The 16,919-nt window shown below is 49.3% G+C and overlaps 8 protein-coding genes across 8 annotated transcripts; 4 read left to right on the forward strand and 4 right to left on the reverse strand.

Moving 5' to 3' along the window:
- Window positions 1-473: 473 nt before the first annotated feature.
- Window positions 474-2,134, forward strand: N7473_004124 (glycoside hydrolase family 27 protein; the record flags this gene model as incomplete). The annotated part of the gene is made up of 7 exons (XM_057150064.1): window positions 474-548; window positions 614-746; window positions 813-953; window positions 1,011-1,100; window positions 1,146-1,442; window positions 1,507-1,691; window positions 1,748-2,134. The coding sequence occupies 7 exons, from the start codon at window positions 474-476 to the stop codon at window positions 2,132-2,134; spliced, it is 1,308 nt and encodes a 435-aa protein (XP_057013718.1).
- Window positions 2,135-2,401: 267 nt separating this feature from the next.
- On the reverse strand, window positions 2,402-4,724 carry N7473_004125 (uncharacterized protein). Its single transcript, XM_057150065.1, has 3 exons — window positions 4,534-4,724; window positions 3,190-4,468; window positions 2,402-3,129 (listed from the first exon to the last, which is right to left on the reverse strand). Exons 1-3 carry the CDS (start codon window positions 4,685-4,687, stop codon window positions 2,631-2,633), a joined length of 1,932 nt encoding a protein of 643 aa, XP_057013719.1. The 5' UTR covers window positions 4,688-4,724; the 3' UTR covers window positions 2,402-2,630.
- A 374-nt stretch (window positions 4,725-5,098) lies between these two features.
- Window positions 5,099-6,621, reverse strand: N7473_004126 (NAD(P)/FAD-dependent oxidoreductase; the record flags this gene model as incomplete). The annotated part of the gene is made up of 2 exons (XM_057150066.1): window positions 5,099-5,977; window positions 6,025-6,621. The coding sequence occupies 2 exons, from the start codon at window positions 6,619-6,621 to the stop codon at window positions 5,099-5,101; spliced, it is 1,476 nt and encodes a 491-aa protein (XP_057013720.1).
- A 2,078-nt stretch (window positions 6,622-8,699) lies between these two features.
- Window positions 8,700-10,236, forward strand: N7473_004127 (DUF3431 domain-containing protein). The gene is made up of 4 exons (XM_057150067.1): window positions 8,700-9,291; window positions 9,350-9,441; window positions 9,502-9,864; window positions 9,935-10,236. Exons 1-4 carry the CDS (start codon window positions 8,855-8,857, stop codon window positions 10,141-10,143), a joined length of 1,101 nt encoding a protein of 366 aa, XP_057013721.1. The 5' UTR covers window positions 8,700-8,854; the 3' UTR covers window positions 10,144-10,236.
- Window positions 10,237-10,372: 136 nt separating this feature from the next.
- Window positions 10,373-10,894, reverse strand: N7473_004128 (F-box domain protein; the record flags this gene model as incomplete). Its single annotated transcript, XM_057150068.1, has 1 exon — window positions 10,373-10,894. One exon carries the CDS (start codon window positions 10,892-10,894, stop codon window positions 10,373-10,375), a length of 522 nt encoding a protein of 173 aa, XP_057013722.1.
- A 129-nt stretch (window positions 10,895-11,023) lies between these two features.
- Window positions 11,024-12,170, reverse strand: N7473_004129 (uncharacterized protein; the record flags this gene model as incomplete). The annotated part of the gene is made up of 2 exons (XM_057150069.1): window positions 11,791-12,170; window positions 11,024-11,702 (listed from the first exon to the last, which is right to left on the reverse strand). The coding sequence occupies exons 1-2, from the start codon at window positions 12,078-12,080 to the stop codon at window positions 11,024-11,026; spliced, it is 969 nt and encodes a 322-aa protein (XP_057013723.1). The 5' UTR covers window positions 12,081-12,170.
- Window positions 12,171-13,060: 890 nt separating this feature from the next.
- On the forward strand, window positions 13,061-13,765 carry N7473_004130 (GFA family protein; the record flags this gene model as incomplete). Its single annotated transcript, XM_057150070.1, has 2 exons — window positions 13,061-13,566; window positions 13,618-13,765. The coding sequence occupies 2 exons, from the start codon at window positions 13,061-13,063 to the stop codon at window positions 13,763-13,765; spliced, it is 654 nt and encodes a 217-aa protein (XP_057013724.1).
- A 925-nt stretch (window positions 13,766-14,690) lies between these two features.
- N7473_004131 (phenylacetyl-CoA ligase) lies at window positions 14,691-16,649 on the forward strand (the record flags this gene model as incomplete). The annotated part of the gene is made up of 5 exons (XM_057150071.1): window positions 14,691-14,787; window positions 14,841-15,473; window positions 15,536-15,849; window positions 15,912-16,089; window positions 16,213-16,649. 5 exons carry the CDS (start codon window positions 14,691-14,693, stop codon window positions 16,647-16,649), a joined length of 1,659 nt encoding a protein of 552 aa, XP_057013725.1.
- Between the last annotated feature and the right edge of the window lie 270 nt (window positions 16,650-16,919).

Below are 16,919 nucleotides of genomic sequence, written 5' to 3' on the forward strand. Positions count from 1 at the left end.
TATTCTCCTCTGCCGATCCCAGGAAACGTTCAGTATTAGCCGTTCCATCGGCTTATTTCACGTACGCCACGGTGGAGATTCTTCGGTGGAGTGATGGTCCGGGGTAGAAGACAATGCACGCATTCAAGCTTTGCCTAATACATATTTCCTATATTCCGGACCCCATTAGGCAGTTCGAATTTGGTTTCCTGATTAGTACCGTCGTTAATTGTTTCACCCCGGTCCCTGTCCGAATGCGGATCCCGCCAATAGAGCGACATGCCACCCCGCGCGCCACTACAGGGATCGACATGCTAATTGACTACTGTAGTTACGGATAGGGCAGGTGTGAGGAGAGAATTTATCCGATGGTACAGGTTTGTGAGGACCTTCCCCGCACTATGGGATCATAGGGTGTTATATAGGAATGGTGTTCCTGGCCTGATTTTAGGTTTCATAGATCACGTCTTTGGTCGATCGTCTGAGTACACAATATGTTGACTTCACTATCTCTGACTGCGCTGGCACTTCTGCCTTCGGCGAATGCGCTTGTGAGAAAGGATGGTGTGGTATGGCAATATTTTCTTCACTCTACCATGACTAGGGACAAGCTATTGACTGATATGAAAAACAGGGTAGATTACCAGCCTTGGGATGGAATAGCTGGAATGCCTTCGGCTGCGATGTCGATTCTACAAAGATCATGACTGCTGCCAATGAGATGGTCAATCTCGGTTTGAAGGACCTGGGATATGAATACGTCAACAGTGAGTTCACAACCTTACTCTGCACTAGTGATTGTGTTTCTAACCTTGCGATTTGGGATTGTATAGTCGATGACTGCTGGTCCGTAAAGAACACACGCAATTCGACAACTCAGCGTATCATTCCTGATACCTCGAAATTTCCTGATGGAATTTCTGGTGTGGCTGATCAGGTTCATCAGTTGGGATTGAAGATTGGTATTTATAGTAGTGAGTGAGCCTGCCTATACTCTGATGATTCGGGTTTATAACATTGGGCTTTTTAAGGTGCTGGGGAGACTACTTGTGCGGGGTACCCTGCTAGTCTAGGGTACGAGAATGTTGATGCCGAGGCTTTTGCGGAATGGGGAATTGATTGTGAGTTATACTTCCTTATGATGAATCTTGCTCATAGCTTTACAGATTTGAAGTATGACAACTGCGGCGTCCCAAGTAATTGGACAGACCAGTATTCCTCCTGTGTTCCCGACGGCTCCAGCGAACCTGCGAATGGCACCTGTCCCAGTCTTTCTAACCCTGCCCCCGCTGGGTACGATTGGACCAAGTCAAACACCTTCAAACGGTATACCATGATGCGCGATGCTCTTTTGGCCCAGTCTCACACTATACTATATTCTTTGTGTGACTGGGGTCAAGCCAATGTGAACACATGGGGCAATGAGACTGGAAACTCGTGGCGCATGTCGGGCGATATCTCGGGTGAGATACTACCCGTCCTGAGAGTTGAGAGTAATAATACCAGACGCTAACTGGATTTCAATAGCGAATTGGGCTCGCATTGCTCAAATTGCCAATGAGAATACTTTCCGGATGAACTATGTTGGTTTTTGGGGCCATCCCGATCCTGATATGCTCGAGGTTGGAAATGGAGATCTTACGGCCGCGGAGAATCGGGCACATTTTGCGTTATGGGCGATTATGAAGTCTCCACTGATTATTGGTACTGCAGTAAGTGTGCAGCAGACACGACTGCAGGCAAGTTTCTATGCTAACAGTCCTTCTAGCTCGACAGTATCAGTGATAACAACCTCGCCGTCCTGAAGAACAAGTATCTGATTGAATTCAACCAAGACCCCATCGTGGGTCGCTCAGCACACCCTTATAAATGGGGATACAATCCCGATTGGACCTTTGACCCAGCCCACCCCGCTGAGTACTGGTCCGGTCCCTCTTCGACATTGAAGGGTACATTGGTGTTGATGTTGAATTCGGAGAATTCCACTTCGACCCGTACTGCAGTCTGGAAAGAGATTCCAGAATTGAAGGGCCATAATGCGTACCGGGTGACTGATGCGTGGAGTGGGAAGGACCTTGGGTGTGTTAAGAAGCAGTACAGTGCTTCGTTGGCAAGTCATGATGTTGCTGTGCTTGTGGTGAAGGGGGCTTGTTGAGTAGGGACTGGTATCCTAAGTTGGTGAAACATTTTGGTATGGGATTGGCATAACGGCTGCGTATCCGTGTGAGGGGTCGTTGGACTTGATCATCCATTGTATGCCGCATTAGGGGTCTAAAATAGGTGCATTGTCTAGTTCAACATGAAATTGTGATGGACATTTCAAAGAGTATCCGTCTTAAACTCCAAGGTTTGCAGATTCGTGGTTGCCAATATTTAACAGCCTAAAATATTAGGCTACTAAAAGGCGCTGTACTATTATAGGAAGATATGTGGAAAGAGATGTGGAAAGAGATGTGGAAAGAGATGTGGAAAGAGATGTGAAAGATGCAGAGGGAGATGCAGGGGGAAAAGATGAGATATCCAGGGGCACTTTTCGCCACTGTACTCGAACACCATATGACAGACCGTGAAGCATGAAGCATTAGGATAAGACTTTAGGCCCATTGATGGTACATTGGCGCACCTAAAGCTTGGTGATATAACTAGGGCGATCACCATCCCAGCTTACGCTTTGCATACTGCAATGTCTCGCGCAAAAAGTTCCATCGAATTGCGTTCTGGGATAGCCATTTGTGGACCTCGAGCGGTGCGGTTGGCCCAACGTATACCTGATTAGGATGATGCCTTGCCAGCGGCCACAAGTCTTCCAAGGCAGCCGATTGAGACACTAGTAGTGCATACAAATCACCCCAGACCAGGCTTCCAAGGACACGCATTTGACCGTTAAAGCCGGGTGACTCGTCCGGTCGGCTCGGGCCCTCTTTGGGGTCAAATGAGGGATCAACAGCGAGAACGAAGCCGGCAAAGTCGCTTGGGAGAAACTCGGACGTTGTGGCTTCGTAGGTGTCTGTGGTGTAAGATGCAAAGGAGGCGGAGTCGACGGCAAGGAAGGCACTTTGTTGTAGTGTGAGAGGCAATGTACTTTCGTCGCTTCCACTTTCACTGTCATTTGCATTCTCTTTGTCGCTGTCCACCAGTTCGTTGAAATGTCTAGATAGAAAAATTAGTCTGAATTTCCGTTGCAAACTGATAACCGGGTGTGGATCCTACTTTTTAACAGCTTCGATATCCCCTTCGGCGAGACCATGTTCCTTCCCATCTATCCAATGCAGTTTTAACTGAGGCTTGATGGTATCGCTTCCCGGCTGGCCTTGTCCCCAGTTGGAGATATGTGCTTCGAGTTTCTGGACGAATTCGTTCCACTCAGAATCGGATTGCTCGTGCGTGAGGCGATAGATGGCGAGTCCACGGTCTGTGGGGGTATTGTCCTTTTCCGCAAGACGAATCAACGCTAGGGACTCGGTGATCCAATGCTCCTGCGGTATGCTTCCGCTAGAATCACCACGCAGCTCTTGCCTGATCTTATCCTGGGCTTCAAGTTGCTCCATTGCCGATTCACGCCAAGATTCTCCAGAGGTTTGAGTAGGTCTGCCACCTCCGAGATTACCAAACATCGCCTTTTCGAACATTATCTGGTGACTAAGTGCCTTCACTCGCTGAGAGTAAGCCTTTCCGCGCTGGGCCAAGTCTGCGACGTACATTTCCGCAGGGCCACTTCCACGCGGCGGTGCTTTATACCCTTTGTAACCTTCCATTGGTATCATGATGCAGTAGTCCGCACGGACGGATATTTCCAGCAACACATGCAGTCCGTCCATGAGCTTCCACTGCGTAGCATCTGGTACTCCTGTCCCTTCATTCGGGGACTGGTGGTCCAAGAGACCCTGCATCATGGGAGCTCGCAGAGCGTTGACATGCTTCGTGACCCAATGATGCGCATGCTGGGTCATCATCTTGTAATGAGAGGCCATGTATATTGGCCAAAGATCGGCCACACTGATGGGATCTTCACCAGCTTGGGCTCTCCTTTGAGCGAGTTGGGCATCCAGCGTCTGCCAATGCTCATGAATGAGGTTAAACGTCTCGCGGAGATTGTCTCGGACTTGTTGCTGATTCAGATACTCAAATACCGCGAGCACACCCGACAGTTGTTGACAAGCTAGAGCGAAATTCTCGTCAAGATGCAGTCCTTTCTCCTGCCATCGTTGATCGCTCATGGGCGTGATGCCTTCCCATAAACGGGATTTGAGGGACTGAATATTTTTGCCGACAATGCAGAGCCGGCCACCGTCTTCTGTTGAGCCAATCCGGCTCATGACATGATCTATGATAGTCTTGGTATCAGACCCTGGGGGGCTGGATTGTATAAAGCTAACCTCGCCTGGAGTTAGAGAGCCTATAGACGAGGGCCGGGTACCGTCGGGAAGTGGCTGGCCGAGCGCGAATGCCATGAAATGAACAATTGTTTGTGGCTCTATCAGTCGATCAACTGGGAGATAGAGAAATTCATTGGTTAGCTGACTTCCGAGGGTGGAATAGAAAAGGCGAACGCACCAATAGGCAGATCCTGCTGCGCCTGGCAGTGCACGGCAGTGACTGGATTACCTGGACACTCCAGATGGACATACATGGCTAGTCCGCTACTTCTTGTGCTGAACTTTCGAGAAAATCGAGTGTTCCTCAACACGAAGGCTGCGATGGGCCGCATGTCTTCTTAAAGCCTGTCCACGGTGTCGGTATTTTCATCTCCAGGGGCAAACAATTGAGCCGCACGAGACCTTGTGTCGGTTGGCTCTATTTTAGCGCGCCATCTAGATTGCCTTAAATAGGATTAGCGTGGATCGCTGCCTATCGCTGTCTATCGCTCTCGCGTGGATTGATCGCGTTTCCAATTTTGGGGGCGAAATCAAGCGATCCGCTCCGCATCCGAACCGGCAAGATCTAGCGGCCATGGAGATTTCGAAGCGATTGTCGTTTGAATCGAGATCAATCCCACTGCCAGTGTTAATAGAAGACAATATTGATCATTTGTGGGGATAAAGAATTCCAAAAGGTATTGAGTATTTTGTTGACAATTATGCTATCGTTATATTGCTCACTTCAGTTCAAAAAGGGCTATCTAAAGACGGAAAAGTCTAGCAGGGACATCTCTCGGCGCCATCAGGTTGTTCAACCTTTCATCGGTGATCTGATAAAGAGCCGGAAGCTGACCAGTGACATCTTCGCCAGCAATCATGGCACCGAGTAATTCCCCAACAAGCCAGCATTTATCCATACCATAGCCATTGAAACCAACTGCAGCCCATTCGCCATCACCCGGTCTTCCAGTCAACCTCTTACCCAGTTTACCAACCAAGGGCATTCCGTCCGGGGTAAAGCCCATAATACCAGACCAAATTCGTCGAGGAGTGGTTTTCAATGGCCCCCCTGTTGCCGATTTGAAAGTTCCCTCCATCAAAGAAGTCAAGTTCTGAGAGGGTAAAGTAGGCACGACCGTGTCATCGCTGACTAGAATTTCTTCTAGTCGTTGCTTCTCACCACCAAAGAAGAAATCCCCCGTCTTTGCATTCTGAGTCATATAATAAAGTCCGAAAGTGAAAGTGCCAGTGGCTGGATCAAATTTGGGCTCGTGATAAATGCTCCAAGAGTGGCGGGCTCCATGGTTTGGCAAATTCGGGGCGATGGATTGTGTTGACATAGTGCCTCGGAAAGGGAAGACCTTTCCTCGGAGTTGGGGAAGCAAGTGTGAAGTATATGCGTTTGTGCAGTAGACGACTTGGTCCGCATAGACCACTCCGCGAGGAGTCTGCAGTTTATGGCGGTAATGAGGCTTCTTTTCGTCGTATGTGACGGCAGTGACAGGTGTATTGGTATCGATGGAAAATCGGGATGAGTTCTCTTTGAGGAGCTTGGCGAAGAGTCCAGTAATGATGCGATAGGGCCATACTGCACCGGCAGGTTGCTCGCAAGCCCCAGCGGACTCGTTAAATTTGTATTTCTGCACTTGTCAGGATTTGAGGTTCAGACTGAGGGGGGATAGCTCACATCTTTGGCTTCCTCGGCGGAAAGAATCTTGAATTGATCCGCTAGTTCTGGGCAAGCCGCTGAGAATTGCCGCAGGGAATCTTTAAAGTGCTCAAAAGTCGCAGGTTCAAGAAAGTTCATCACCTTCTGGGTTTTGCGAACTTCTGATGCTTCTCGAAGGTCATCGTCCAGCGTAGATACAAATTCATGGAATCTCTCAAGATTGCGGAATGAAAATCTGGTTACCTCCGCAGCCTTCTCAGCTCCAAATAGGCTCGCAACTGCCGCAAAGTCGACAGCTGCAGGAGAGACCAAGTGACCACCGTTACGGCCAGTGGCGCCACTTGTCAAAGCACGGGCCTCGAAAAGAGCAATCCGCTTGTTGTTGAGCTTGGGGTTGCTCAGGAGAGTTCGCGCGACACTGCAACCAGTGATTCCGGAGCCAATGATGGCAATGTCAACTTCTGTTGGAAGTTGTGGTGACTGGATGGTGGAAATGGCATGTGTAGGTTCTTGCCAAAACGCGACGGACGGCCCCTTGCGTGGTAGGCCTGGGTCTTGGCTCACCAAAGACACAATTTGGTCATGGACAGCCTTGCGGTTGTTGTCTACACCCATAGTGGTATGAGGGATATTATGTACTGTAGTCAAGTGATATTGGGTAGTGAGTCTCGAAGATCTTCGTCGTCACAATGGGGCATTGGGAATCGAGCTGATACTTATAGGCTGGCGACAGACTACCACCACATGCGGTCGTTATATGCGTTGACCAATCGGCATGAACTTCTTGAAGATAAGTATGATTATCTTCCCCGGGTTCGCGTAAATAGGTCTGGATTAGGTATATCTATCGCTGCCCCGCACATTCCCCATGCTGTGCCGACCCAATAACCCTCGCACCAAGACTGCCTATCTGGGCATGTCCACCCGAGTTGGTGGAGGCATAGTGGCATACTATCTCAGATTAACTCTTATTCCACAGTATAATTGAATCATGTAAAGAGGAGAACTCATCAGATTGTAGATTCATGTCAAATACTACCTTAATCGTGCTGCCTGAAAATTAGTCGGTGATAACACGCTCGTTTCTTCTCACGCTCGCGTCTACCTTCTCTTTACGGAGTCCAATCATCCATATCCGAATAGTAGTAAAAGAGGCTAATCATTGAGTGGTGCCCTACCATCTTCTGATGGCTCTCTCTGCAGAAAGTACCCTATCTGGATTGACTATCATAATCAGCCCTGACGTCTAATTAGTATGGCTTCTTGCCACTTTGGATCGAGCGCGAGAGGATTGATCGATCGACATTAGCGACCCACTTTAATCGTGGGCTCGTCCAAGCGCTTCCCCGGCGAAGATCTTGGCACATTGGCACGAGGGGTTTCAATCATGACCTTATTCCCCGAACATAGACGACGGAAATTATTTCTTTTAATATGTAGTGCAAGATAACCTTAATGCCACCTACAGTAGGTTTGGAATGTAATTGAAGCCAGGGTCTTACTATCACCACCCACAAATGACATTTCAAAGCAATGCCATAGCTTCCTGCTTCCCAAAAAAAGGAGGTGGCTGGCACGTTATCAGAAAGTCTTATCAGAACCATATCACTCGATCGGTTCTTGTGTGATAAGTCGGGGATTCCATAACAAAAGCAGCATGCACAAGTATGTAGCTTGCTCGGGGTCAATCCATCATTGAATACATAAGACTGCCTTGGGCTTCAGTTCAATAGCGTGCTAGAGTCTAGACTTTTCCCAGCAAGACACATTCTAGACTTATGTTCAGTTATGGCTCAGGTATCAAGCTGATAAATCAAGAGACATACGAGGCATTATTATGAGACAAGTCAATTTGGGCGCTTAGGCAGGCCTCAAGATGTTCACAGTCCTCTTTAAATCACGACTGATTACGAGGAACAAGGCAAAGATCATTCAATTGCGTACCTTGAGCGCCATGACTACAATTTGTACTTATTTAAGTTTAAACCCCCCTATATGTGAAGCTGCACAGGCCATGGGATTATGGGGCTGAGTTTCCACGATCGACACTTTGTGTGTTAGGCGGCCCCGTTTCTGGTTGTTGATGCCGTCAGTTTGAGTTAGCGCCACAATGATGGCCACGCAATCTGATGACTGTGACAGCGGGAAGTCACAGACTCGGTGAGAAGCTTAGCAAATGTCTCAACTTAGTAACATGTTGGTCAATTGAGATCGAATAGATCATTCTAAAAAAGTCAGCATCAGCATGATCAGTTGACAATAACTGTAACATGTGCAATGTACGATAAAACAGAATTCTATCCAATCTCGCGTGATTCCTTGCCAGTTACTGTACTTAGGTCGTAGTCCTCGGCCCAGGCAACACCGTCCAGGTTCAAACAAGTTTGATATCCACCCGCCATCCCCCAATGACGCGGTGTTGTCCAGACTCGTGCATCGCAAATGCTCCACCGAACATGGGGTCGAAAGGCCCCCAAAGCGCCCAGCCTCATTTTTCACAATCGAAGGTGTACATTTGACTGTAACCCCGTCAATTGAAATGATTGGATCTTCCTGATTATTCTTCGGCCAGAATGGCCTACACTTGGCCCCATGAAGTCTAGCTAGAGCCTAGCTGTCTTCGATTCCTAGTCTTTCTGGTGGCCCCGGCCCCAAATCTTGTCGGTGGTTCCATGGAAATCCCGCCCGGGTTGATGGAGACTCGTTTACGTCAATTCAGACCACCTGCGCTTTCCTCGATACTCTAACACATCTTTTGTTTCCAGTGAAAGTCTTTCGTTCGATAGACACACTTTCAAAACGTCCATCTTCATTTTATCGATTTATTTTCCATCATGAGTGCGCCACGATGAACTGGTTTCCTCGATTTACATTTCCAAGTCGCAACGCCCGGGATACAGGTCCCAAAACCGGTCGCGGGCGGCTCTTCGTGTATCTGGCTTTGACGGTGATCGCGTTGCTGCTTTCATACCAGCTGGTTCTGAATCGCGAGTCTTTGAGCTCTGTCTCGACATGGGCTACGGGGAAAGGGTTGAGGCCTGGTGTCAATCATACAGAGCCTGTCGCGGGGGCTCATGATGAAGTTCACAACCCCGGGGGCAAATTCGAAGAACAGCCACGTGAAAAGGAGCTCGTACTGGCTGCTATGAGCTACAGTGATATGTCCTGGGTACAGGAGAATCTGCCAAATTGGCATACTAATATCTATCGCGCTGATGTGCCTCCTGGCGAGGCTGATTTAACGGTGCCTGTGAATAAAGGCAATGAGGCAATGGTTTTCTTGACGTATGTCCATCTCTTCTCTTGATATTATCTGAAATTTGAAGACTGAGCTGGACATCAGTTATATTATTGATCGCTATGATACCCTCCCCGATGTAATTGTCTTCATGCATGGAGGTCGATACCAGTGGCACAACGATAATCCATTATATGGTATGCACCAATATCATTCCCACCAAAGCCTCCCAGATCAACTCATCTAACACTTTGCAGACTCCGTAATCTCCATCAACGACCTCCAACTCCCCTACGTCCGCTCAACGGGCTACGTCAACCTCCGCTGCTCCTGGGTCGTCGGCTGCCCGGCCGAACTCGAACCAGCCCGCTATTTCCGCGAAAGACCCGAAGACAACGGCCATCCCACCGCGGTCGAATTCCCAGATCGATTCATCGAGTTATTCCCCAATGAGACACTACCCGAGGTCATTGGTACGGCGTGTTGTAGTCAATTCGCCGTGTCGAGGGAGAAGGTCCGTGAGCGTGGGATTGAGCATTATGAGAGGGCGAGGAGGTTTCTCATTGAGACTAGTTTGGGGTCGGAGATTAGTGGGAGGATTTTTGAGTATGCGTGGCATAGTAAGATTGTCCCCAGAAGCTTTGAAATGGGTGTTGGGTGACTGGAGCAGAGCTGACTTGACCTTTGCAGTTATGTTTGGACAACCCCCGCAGAATTGCCCCGATGTTCGATGGTGTTATTGCCTCACATATGGATATTGCAACATGACCGACGAAGACCTACAGAAGCAATGGGTGTGGCGTGGCTTGATTCTACCAGAAGGATGGCCCAACGTGGATCCGAATGCAGGATTACAAAAAAGAGACGAGATTCCATCCGAGGCATATTGGAAGAAATAACACCGTTTCAATACAAATACACAGGCAACGCTGGCTCGGGCCTGGAAAGCTGAAGATAATTGCAAAAGTTCCGGATTGGATATGCATGATTACACATTGTTTCGTTATATCATATAGCACATCGCTCATACAGCGCAGACAAAAATGCTGACCATGGCTAATTTGGTGACCCTGACTTGACTACCCAACGCTCCCAATCCCAGACTTATGTTATTGTAGGAAGTACCGCTTATCGCCACAGATCTTGTCGACTCGACCGTTTGTAGCCACTGCTGCTCTGTGGACGTTCCCCATCCTCTGCAGGAACAGCCAGGAACCCGCCAAAACCGTTGCCTACAAGCACACTCTTCCGAGCATCGCCACCCCAAGATCGACTTAGCTGTGCTTCTTGGAAGCTCACCGGTCGTGTCCTTACACCACTGCGTCCCAGTGCGGGATCGGGGTCGTACGGTGTAAAGTTCCACTCAAGCTCGTCCAGGCCTTTGCTGTAGACATTGAGTGGCTGTGTTAGACCACCGCCCGCAAATTGTGGGCCATTCTCACCACCTCCGAATAGTCTTGGTGGTGGCGCGAGGAGAAGGGTATCGGGGAACTGTGCATCTCGGACGTATAGATCCCGTAATGCAGGTAGGGCGCGGGACATTAGGGATGAAATGAGATAGGTGTAGTATGATCCCGCGACAGGAAGAAGCCCGTTTGTCGCCTCCTCTGATGTAATCTCGTAGTGGAGAAGTCGGAGGGACTTTGACATCAAGGGGGGGAACCTGCTCCGCGGGGAATGACCGAGTCACCTCCTGCACAATGGAGAGATTTGTGAGCCGCGGGGCCACTGGTAAGATTCGGTGTAGTGTAGATGGGAGCACGCCAGTCGAGGCCAGAGTCAACGATTGTAGTGCTTTTCGGTTATTTTGGACAGAGAGGAATGCGGCAAGCCCGCTTGCCGTGACGTTTGGAGTATCCCGAAGGGTGAGCTGCTGCAGCGCAGGGAAAGGGGGAAAGGGCCATTGACTGCGAATGCGGAGTCGTCAAGCCAAGGAAGGTCATCCAAGGTAAGATCACGCAAGTGAGGGAACGAAGCGAGACCACTACGCAGAGTCCCAGCCTCGACTTGCAATCCTGATAGCTCCAGTTTTTCCAAATTGACCCAAAGCTGTGATCCTGGCAGACGGGCAAAGCTCCCCTCGGCTCCATGTCCGTAACTCATACGGCGGAGATCAGGACAGCGCGCCATGAGCTCCTGCTTCAGTGCCGCACACGAAGGTTCATCACTGAATAGACCAGATGGAAGGTCAACGAAGCGCAGGTGAGGCAGGACGGAGATGGTGCGGGCGATGTTGGCCTTATTGGCTTCGCGGGTCATGTAGGGCATGCGAAGGGAGAGAACCATATTGCCCAGCCCTTGTGATTCCCGGACCGACCGCATGAAGAATTCTAGGCGGACCTGGGGCGCGTCGATGGGGTCGCCATTGCGATCGAAGAAGGACCGGCGTTTACGTTTCGCGGCGAGCTCAACCTCGAGTTCGCAGTAGTGGACGGGATCGATGCGGACATTTGTGTAGCTAATGAAAGAAAGGTAAAGCCAATGGGTCAGTAGGAAGCCAAGGATTGACATGGACATTGGAGCAATAGGGTCTTGGGGTCGCATACAGGAGAGCGCGTGCCTCCAGATACCAGCGCTTGCAGACCAGCGCGCTGTGCGCCAGATCGCGCATGTCGCATAGCATGCAGCCATCGGTCATGGACTCCTCGGAGGTCTCATAGGAGGTATCAACAGCGTGTGGACAGACATAGGCAAAGATGTAGGCGAGCACCGGACGGGGCAGCTTCCTGGTATAATCGCGGCCTGGTGTTTTGGCCGAGCGGGGCGGCGTCAGATGCTCGGTCGCACTCCCCGCACTGCGCCGAGGCCGAGCCCGAAGCCGGTCCAAAAGGCCCATCCTGGGAGATCAGAGAGGGATCGAGATGGACGAGCAGGAGAGGATAGGGGGCATATGAAAGGGAGAGTGAGAAGAGGAAGAGAAAGAATGAGGATGACCCGAGACGGAGGAAGAACAAAGCGAGGGCCCGTGGGATGTAATTTGATCGCTTTGATGCAGGGAGCAGGTCCCGCCCCCAAACACCCGCCCAACCAACGGGGTACAGAGATGAACAGAAGCTGAAACACCCAAGGAAATAAACAGCCGCTGAGATCGCTTGTTTCATGATTGAATGAACGAGGCCCTATAATTAAAGCTCTGTCAATGAAATGGTTCATCATACTGTTGATTGGGGAGTTTTTGCCGCTTGCAATAACGAATGAGAGAAGGATTATGAAGGATCAGTAAGTAGCTAAGTACTCCGTACTACTGGACTGTTTTTAGTTATAAGCTGATAGGAATAAGCTTCCTCAAGGCTCAGGGGACCACTGGTCTGGACCCCTTAGGACCAGGAATCCTGTCAATTGGCGGTAGACTAGCCGATAGCCTTAGCTTGCAGTATATTGGCCATAGAAGATTGAAAATAGAGATTCCATCATAAAACTATCGAGTTGGCATAAACCGGCCTGGGCCATCCGTATCATGACATCACTCCAGAGGATGTGACTGTTGAATATTGGCGAAACATCCAACTATGGACGAGATTGACGGATAGCAGCAGTAGTAAGCACGACCCAGAATTTTCTCCAAAGTATTGGATTGAAAGATAGTCTGTCCTGCCCAGAAATTGTTCTTCGAAGCATCGAGGCTCGTCATGGTGGCGACAGTCAATCTCCAAGTCAAAAACCAAGTACATGAACACCCAGACCCAATTGATGTGGGTCCATGAACTGACATCATTTCCCCTTGTTCAACCATAAAACTATCAAGACCTCCTCGCTGGTGCAGAACAATTAGGAAAGCTCACGGAACCACGAGATCTTACCTCGCAGCTCATCACAATGGCCGAAATGGGCGCCCTCAAGATGGACAATCCTCTACCTTCCCCAGCCTTCACCAACAATCACCACGAACACACCCTGAAAGAAGAATCCTGGAAACACCGCGCTCCATATCAAATCCAAAGCCCCCAGGAATTCGGACCCGTCAAGTGGCGCGCGAAGTGCAAATGCGGCAAGATCTCATATACCCTTCGACAAGACAAGCCACTGAATGCCAAGTTCTGTCACTGTCGCGGATGTCAGGTCATGCATGGCGCTCCCTTTCAATGGGCAGCGATCTTTCACAAGGAGGATGTCAACTTTGCCAAAGGGTGCAGTGGCTTGTCTTTTTATTCTTCTTCCCAGAATTCTCAGAAGTATCAGATGCCTACTAAGGTGTCGTGTTCGTACTGTCATACGCTTATCATGGACGAGGGACGCAACGTTTGTTTGTTGTTTCCGCAGTTGATCGAGTTTGAGGGCTCGCTGGATGAGCAGAGGAAGCAGAGGGATGCATTCAGACCGACGTATGTATCAGGCCCACCTCGTCAAGGATACTCCCACTGACATATGCCTAGATGCCATATTTTCTACGAACAGCGGATGATGGATATCCCTGATAGAACGCCAAAATGGTCAGGCATGGATGGGACCAGCCACTTATTGGATGATGAGGGCATTCCCATTGACCAGCAATGTGACGAGATGAGAGGAGACAATATGTGATGACCATACGAAGTGCATATCTTGGGTTCAAATAGTCGATGTCGTGCGGGGACGATGCAACTACGAGTCTAGGGTTGATCGATTTGGTTTCACAGAAAGATTGCGGCTGTGATATCTTCTTTTCATGCAAGTCAATCTCTGCTACTACTTTATCCTACGTTTGAGAAGCTATTAGCACCTTTGGCCATGTATCCATTGTCGATCGAAGTATAGGAAGAGACTTGCAGAAAGAACGGCATGACAAGATCACAGAGAATACTTTGCATTCTAAATAGAGGAACGATGAAACTTGAATGTAGATTCACAATTCTGAGAGACCAAAATGACCACTACTCCATTTTGAACCACCAGGCTATCCTCAATTTGTTGGGGGATTATGGAGTGGAGATAGCATCTCCCCGCAATTGAAGTGCCGATCAGTACCCCATAAATCCAAATTCGGCATTTCAAAACACTAGCTATCCGGTCTCTCTGTATGCTTGCACATATTGAGAACGTATCAGGTTATAGCAATACTTGGGACATGAGCGTCCTTATTGCTTGTTTCAAGAATGCCCGAATGGATGATGCCTATACAAAATCGAAGTGAGTCCGGTACTTGATCAACATCACTAGTCCTTTCTGCTTATTGTGGACATTACAATTCGCAAAACACTCACCGTAATGATCTCACGATCAATATGAATACCTCTTTCACTAGCTAGGCAGCGCTTGACGCGCTGGCTTTAGCCAAGGTCCTGCATTTGCAGCTTGGGCCGACCGGAATGTAATGCCGAGGGAAGGGAAACACACCCCCGAGACCCCTCCGCGGGGTCAAGGTGATCAACTCCAACAATTGACTTTGTGAGGATGATATCGATGAGTTCTGCAACACCCGATGAAATATATCTTTGAGAATAGGGAAATAATCTCACAGTTGCGCAGCATGACGACGCAGCCGCCAGCATCCCCAGCAGTGCCTACGGCCGACATTTGGGATTTCCTCTTCGAGCGGCCATCTCTCCCTTTTCCAGAAGATCATGGTTGGTTGACCCCCTGTTCTTCTTTTGCTTTCATTCGCTAACAGAGTCCTCAGTAATCTTTCGCTCGGCCACCACGGACGATAAATGGACCTACAATGGCCTCCGAAAATGTGCAGAGCAATTCGGGCGCACATTACAATCCAGTTGGCGATGGGCCAAAGATGATGTCCTCATGGTGATGGCTCCAAATGATATCGATACCCCGCCTGTAATTTGGGGATGCCTTTATGCTGGTGGTATCGTGGCCCCCGTCAATCCAGGTTTGTCCATTCAGGACCTTCATCAGCAAATCGAACGTAGCGAGGCGCGTGGTCTCGTGGTTCATCCAGATTGTCTCCCCGTCGCCCTCGAGGCTGCTCAAATTGCGAATCTTCCACCAGAACGCATCCTGGCCCTGCGCTTTGATCGTGATCTTCCGGTAAATTATGGTATATCTACCGTGGAACAATTCATCACGAACGGCCAGGTGCCTTCGGTTATGGTACGTTATCGTCCGAGAATTGATTCACAACGAGATACAGCTTTCTTAGTCTACTCGTCTGGGACCACGGGTCTTCCAAAGGGGGTGATGATTTCGCATCAAAACGTGGTCGCGGATGTCTTTCTGCAATCGCTTGTCGAAAGTGCCCATATAGACTGGCGTCAAGATCGGACATTAGCCGTGTTGCCCATCTACCATATATACGGTGAGTTTACGCCGGACCAGATTAGATTGTCATTTCTGCAGAAAAGCTAATCTAAGAGACAGGCCTGGTCTGTCTCGTCCACGCCCCTCTCTATGTCGGAACAACCACAATCTACATGGACAAATTCGAACTTGCCAGATTTTGCCGCTCGATTCAAGATTATCGAATAACACACGTCTATGTTGCACCGCCAATTGTTCTCCATTTAACAAAAAGCGATCAAGTTAGTGATTACGATTTAAGCTCGCTTCGCATGATCACATCTGGTGGTGCGCCTCTCCCTGCGAATCTCATCACCGAGCTGTACGAGCGGCGGAAGCTTGCGGTTCGGCAAGCCTATGGACTGTCAGAGACAACATCAGTTACACATATTCAGGTATGGTCTTGAGATATGGCATCGACTGCGGTGGGAAGGCGAATGCTGAACCATTGTACTAGCGTTGGGATGACTGGAAGAACGGCATTGGCTCAAACGGGCCGCCCCTTCCAGGAGTTGAAGCGAAATTTGTTGCCAAAGATACACGGGACGCTGCAAGTGGAGAGGAAGGTGAACTTTGGATACGAGGCCATATTGTTTTCAACGGCTATCGTGGAGAACCCGAGTTGACTGCAGGATGTATGACCCCGGATGGGTGGTTCAAAACAGGTGATCCCTTTCTCCCATGCTCTTCTTTCTTGCACGGTCTCGGCTTTTTGGCCCTTTATTGCAATCTTTGGGTTCTCTGACTGATGGTCCTAGGTGATATTGGCCACGAAGACAAACAAGGAAACATGTTCATCACCGATCGCTCCAAAGATCTGATCAAGTTCAAGGGATATCAAGTACCGCCTGCCGAGCTTGAAGATCTAATCATTAAACACGAGGTAGTAGAAGACGTTGCTGTCATTGGGATTATGAACGAAAGTCTCGCTAGTGAGATACCAATGGCCTATATCGTGGTCAAACCTGGGATCCCGGAGGACGAAACGACAGCAAAGCTAGTGCTGGATCATGTCAAAAATCAGACGGTGAACTACAAACATCTCCGGGGAGGAATTATCTTTACCAGAGAGATTCCAAAAGGTCCGTCTGGCAAGATTTTGAAGCGGGTTCTTCGTCAGCAAGCGACAGCAGACGCTGTACGCCGAATCGGGGCAATGGAGTATGGGAAATACGGGCGGGAAGCCAAGCTATAACTCTGAACTGTACGCGATGAAAGTCAAGTTCAATTTTAGTGCAAGTGTAAAGGTGCATGACCAATAGACCAAGAGTATCGGTGGTCATTAGCATCGTCCTAGTTTGCGAGCTAATCTCGGCACTGTATGTGCGAAAGGCATTTTCCATATTCTCACCAAGGCTGTCAGCCCTATTCTCAATATGGACTTTCCTCCGTAGCGACATCTGATGCTTGGTTCCAGTGGAACCCAATCAAGATCTGATAGTCCCTGCGTGCCGAATCCACGGCG

Source organism: Penicillium subrubescens (assembly GCF_028828155.1).
Source record: "Penicillium subrubescens strain IBT 31985 chromosome Unknown utg000002l_segment0_segment0, whole genome shotgun sequence".
Taxonomy (NCBI): Eukaryota; Fungi; Ascomycota; class Eurotiomycetes; order Eurotiales; family Aspergillaceae; genus Penicillium; species Penicillium subrubescens.

Bases quoted from the DNA above. Each gene is read 5' to 3' on its own strand.
- N7473_004125 (XM_057150065.1), bottom strand. From the start codon at position 4,687: ATGCGGCCCATCGCAGCCTTCGTGTTGAGGAACACTCGATTTTCTCGA. The intron at 4,469-4,533 runs GTGCGTTCGCCT...TCTATCTCCCAG, and splicing joins GCAGCAGGATCTGCCTATTG to TTGATCGACTGATAGAGCCA. The intron at 3,130-3,189 runs GTAGGATCCACA...TTTTCTATCTAG, and splicing joins GATATCGAAGCTGTTAAAAA to ACATTTCAACGAACTGGTGG.
- N7473_004127 (XM_057150067.1), top strand. From the start codon at position 8,855: ATGAACTGGTTTCCTCGATTTACATTTCCAAGTCGCAACGCCCGGGAT. The intron at 9,292-9,349 runs GTATGTCCATCT...GCTGGACATCAG, and splicing joins GAGGCAATGGTTTTCTTGAC to TTATATTATTGATCGCTATG. The intron at 9,865-9,934 runs GTAAGATTGTCC...TGACCTTTGCAG, and splicing joins TTTTGAGTATGCGTGGCATA to TTATGTTTGGACAACCCCCG.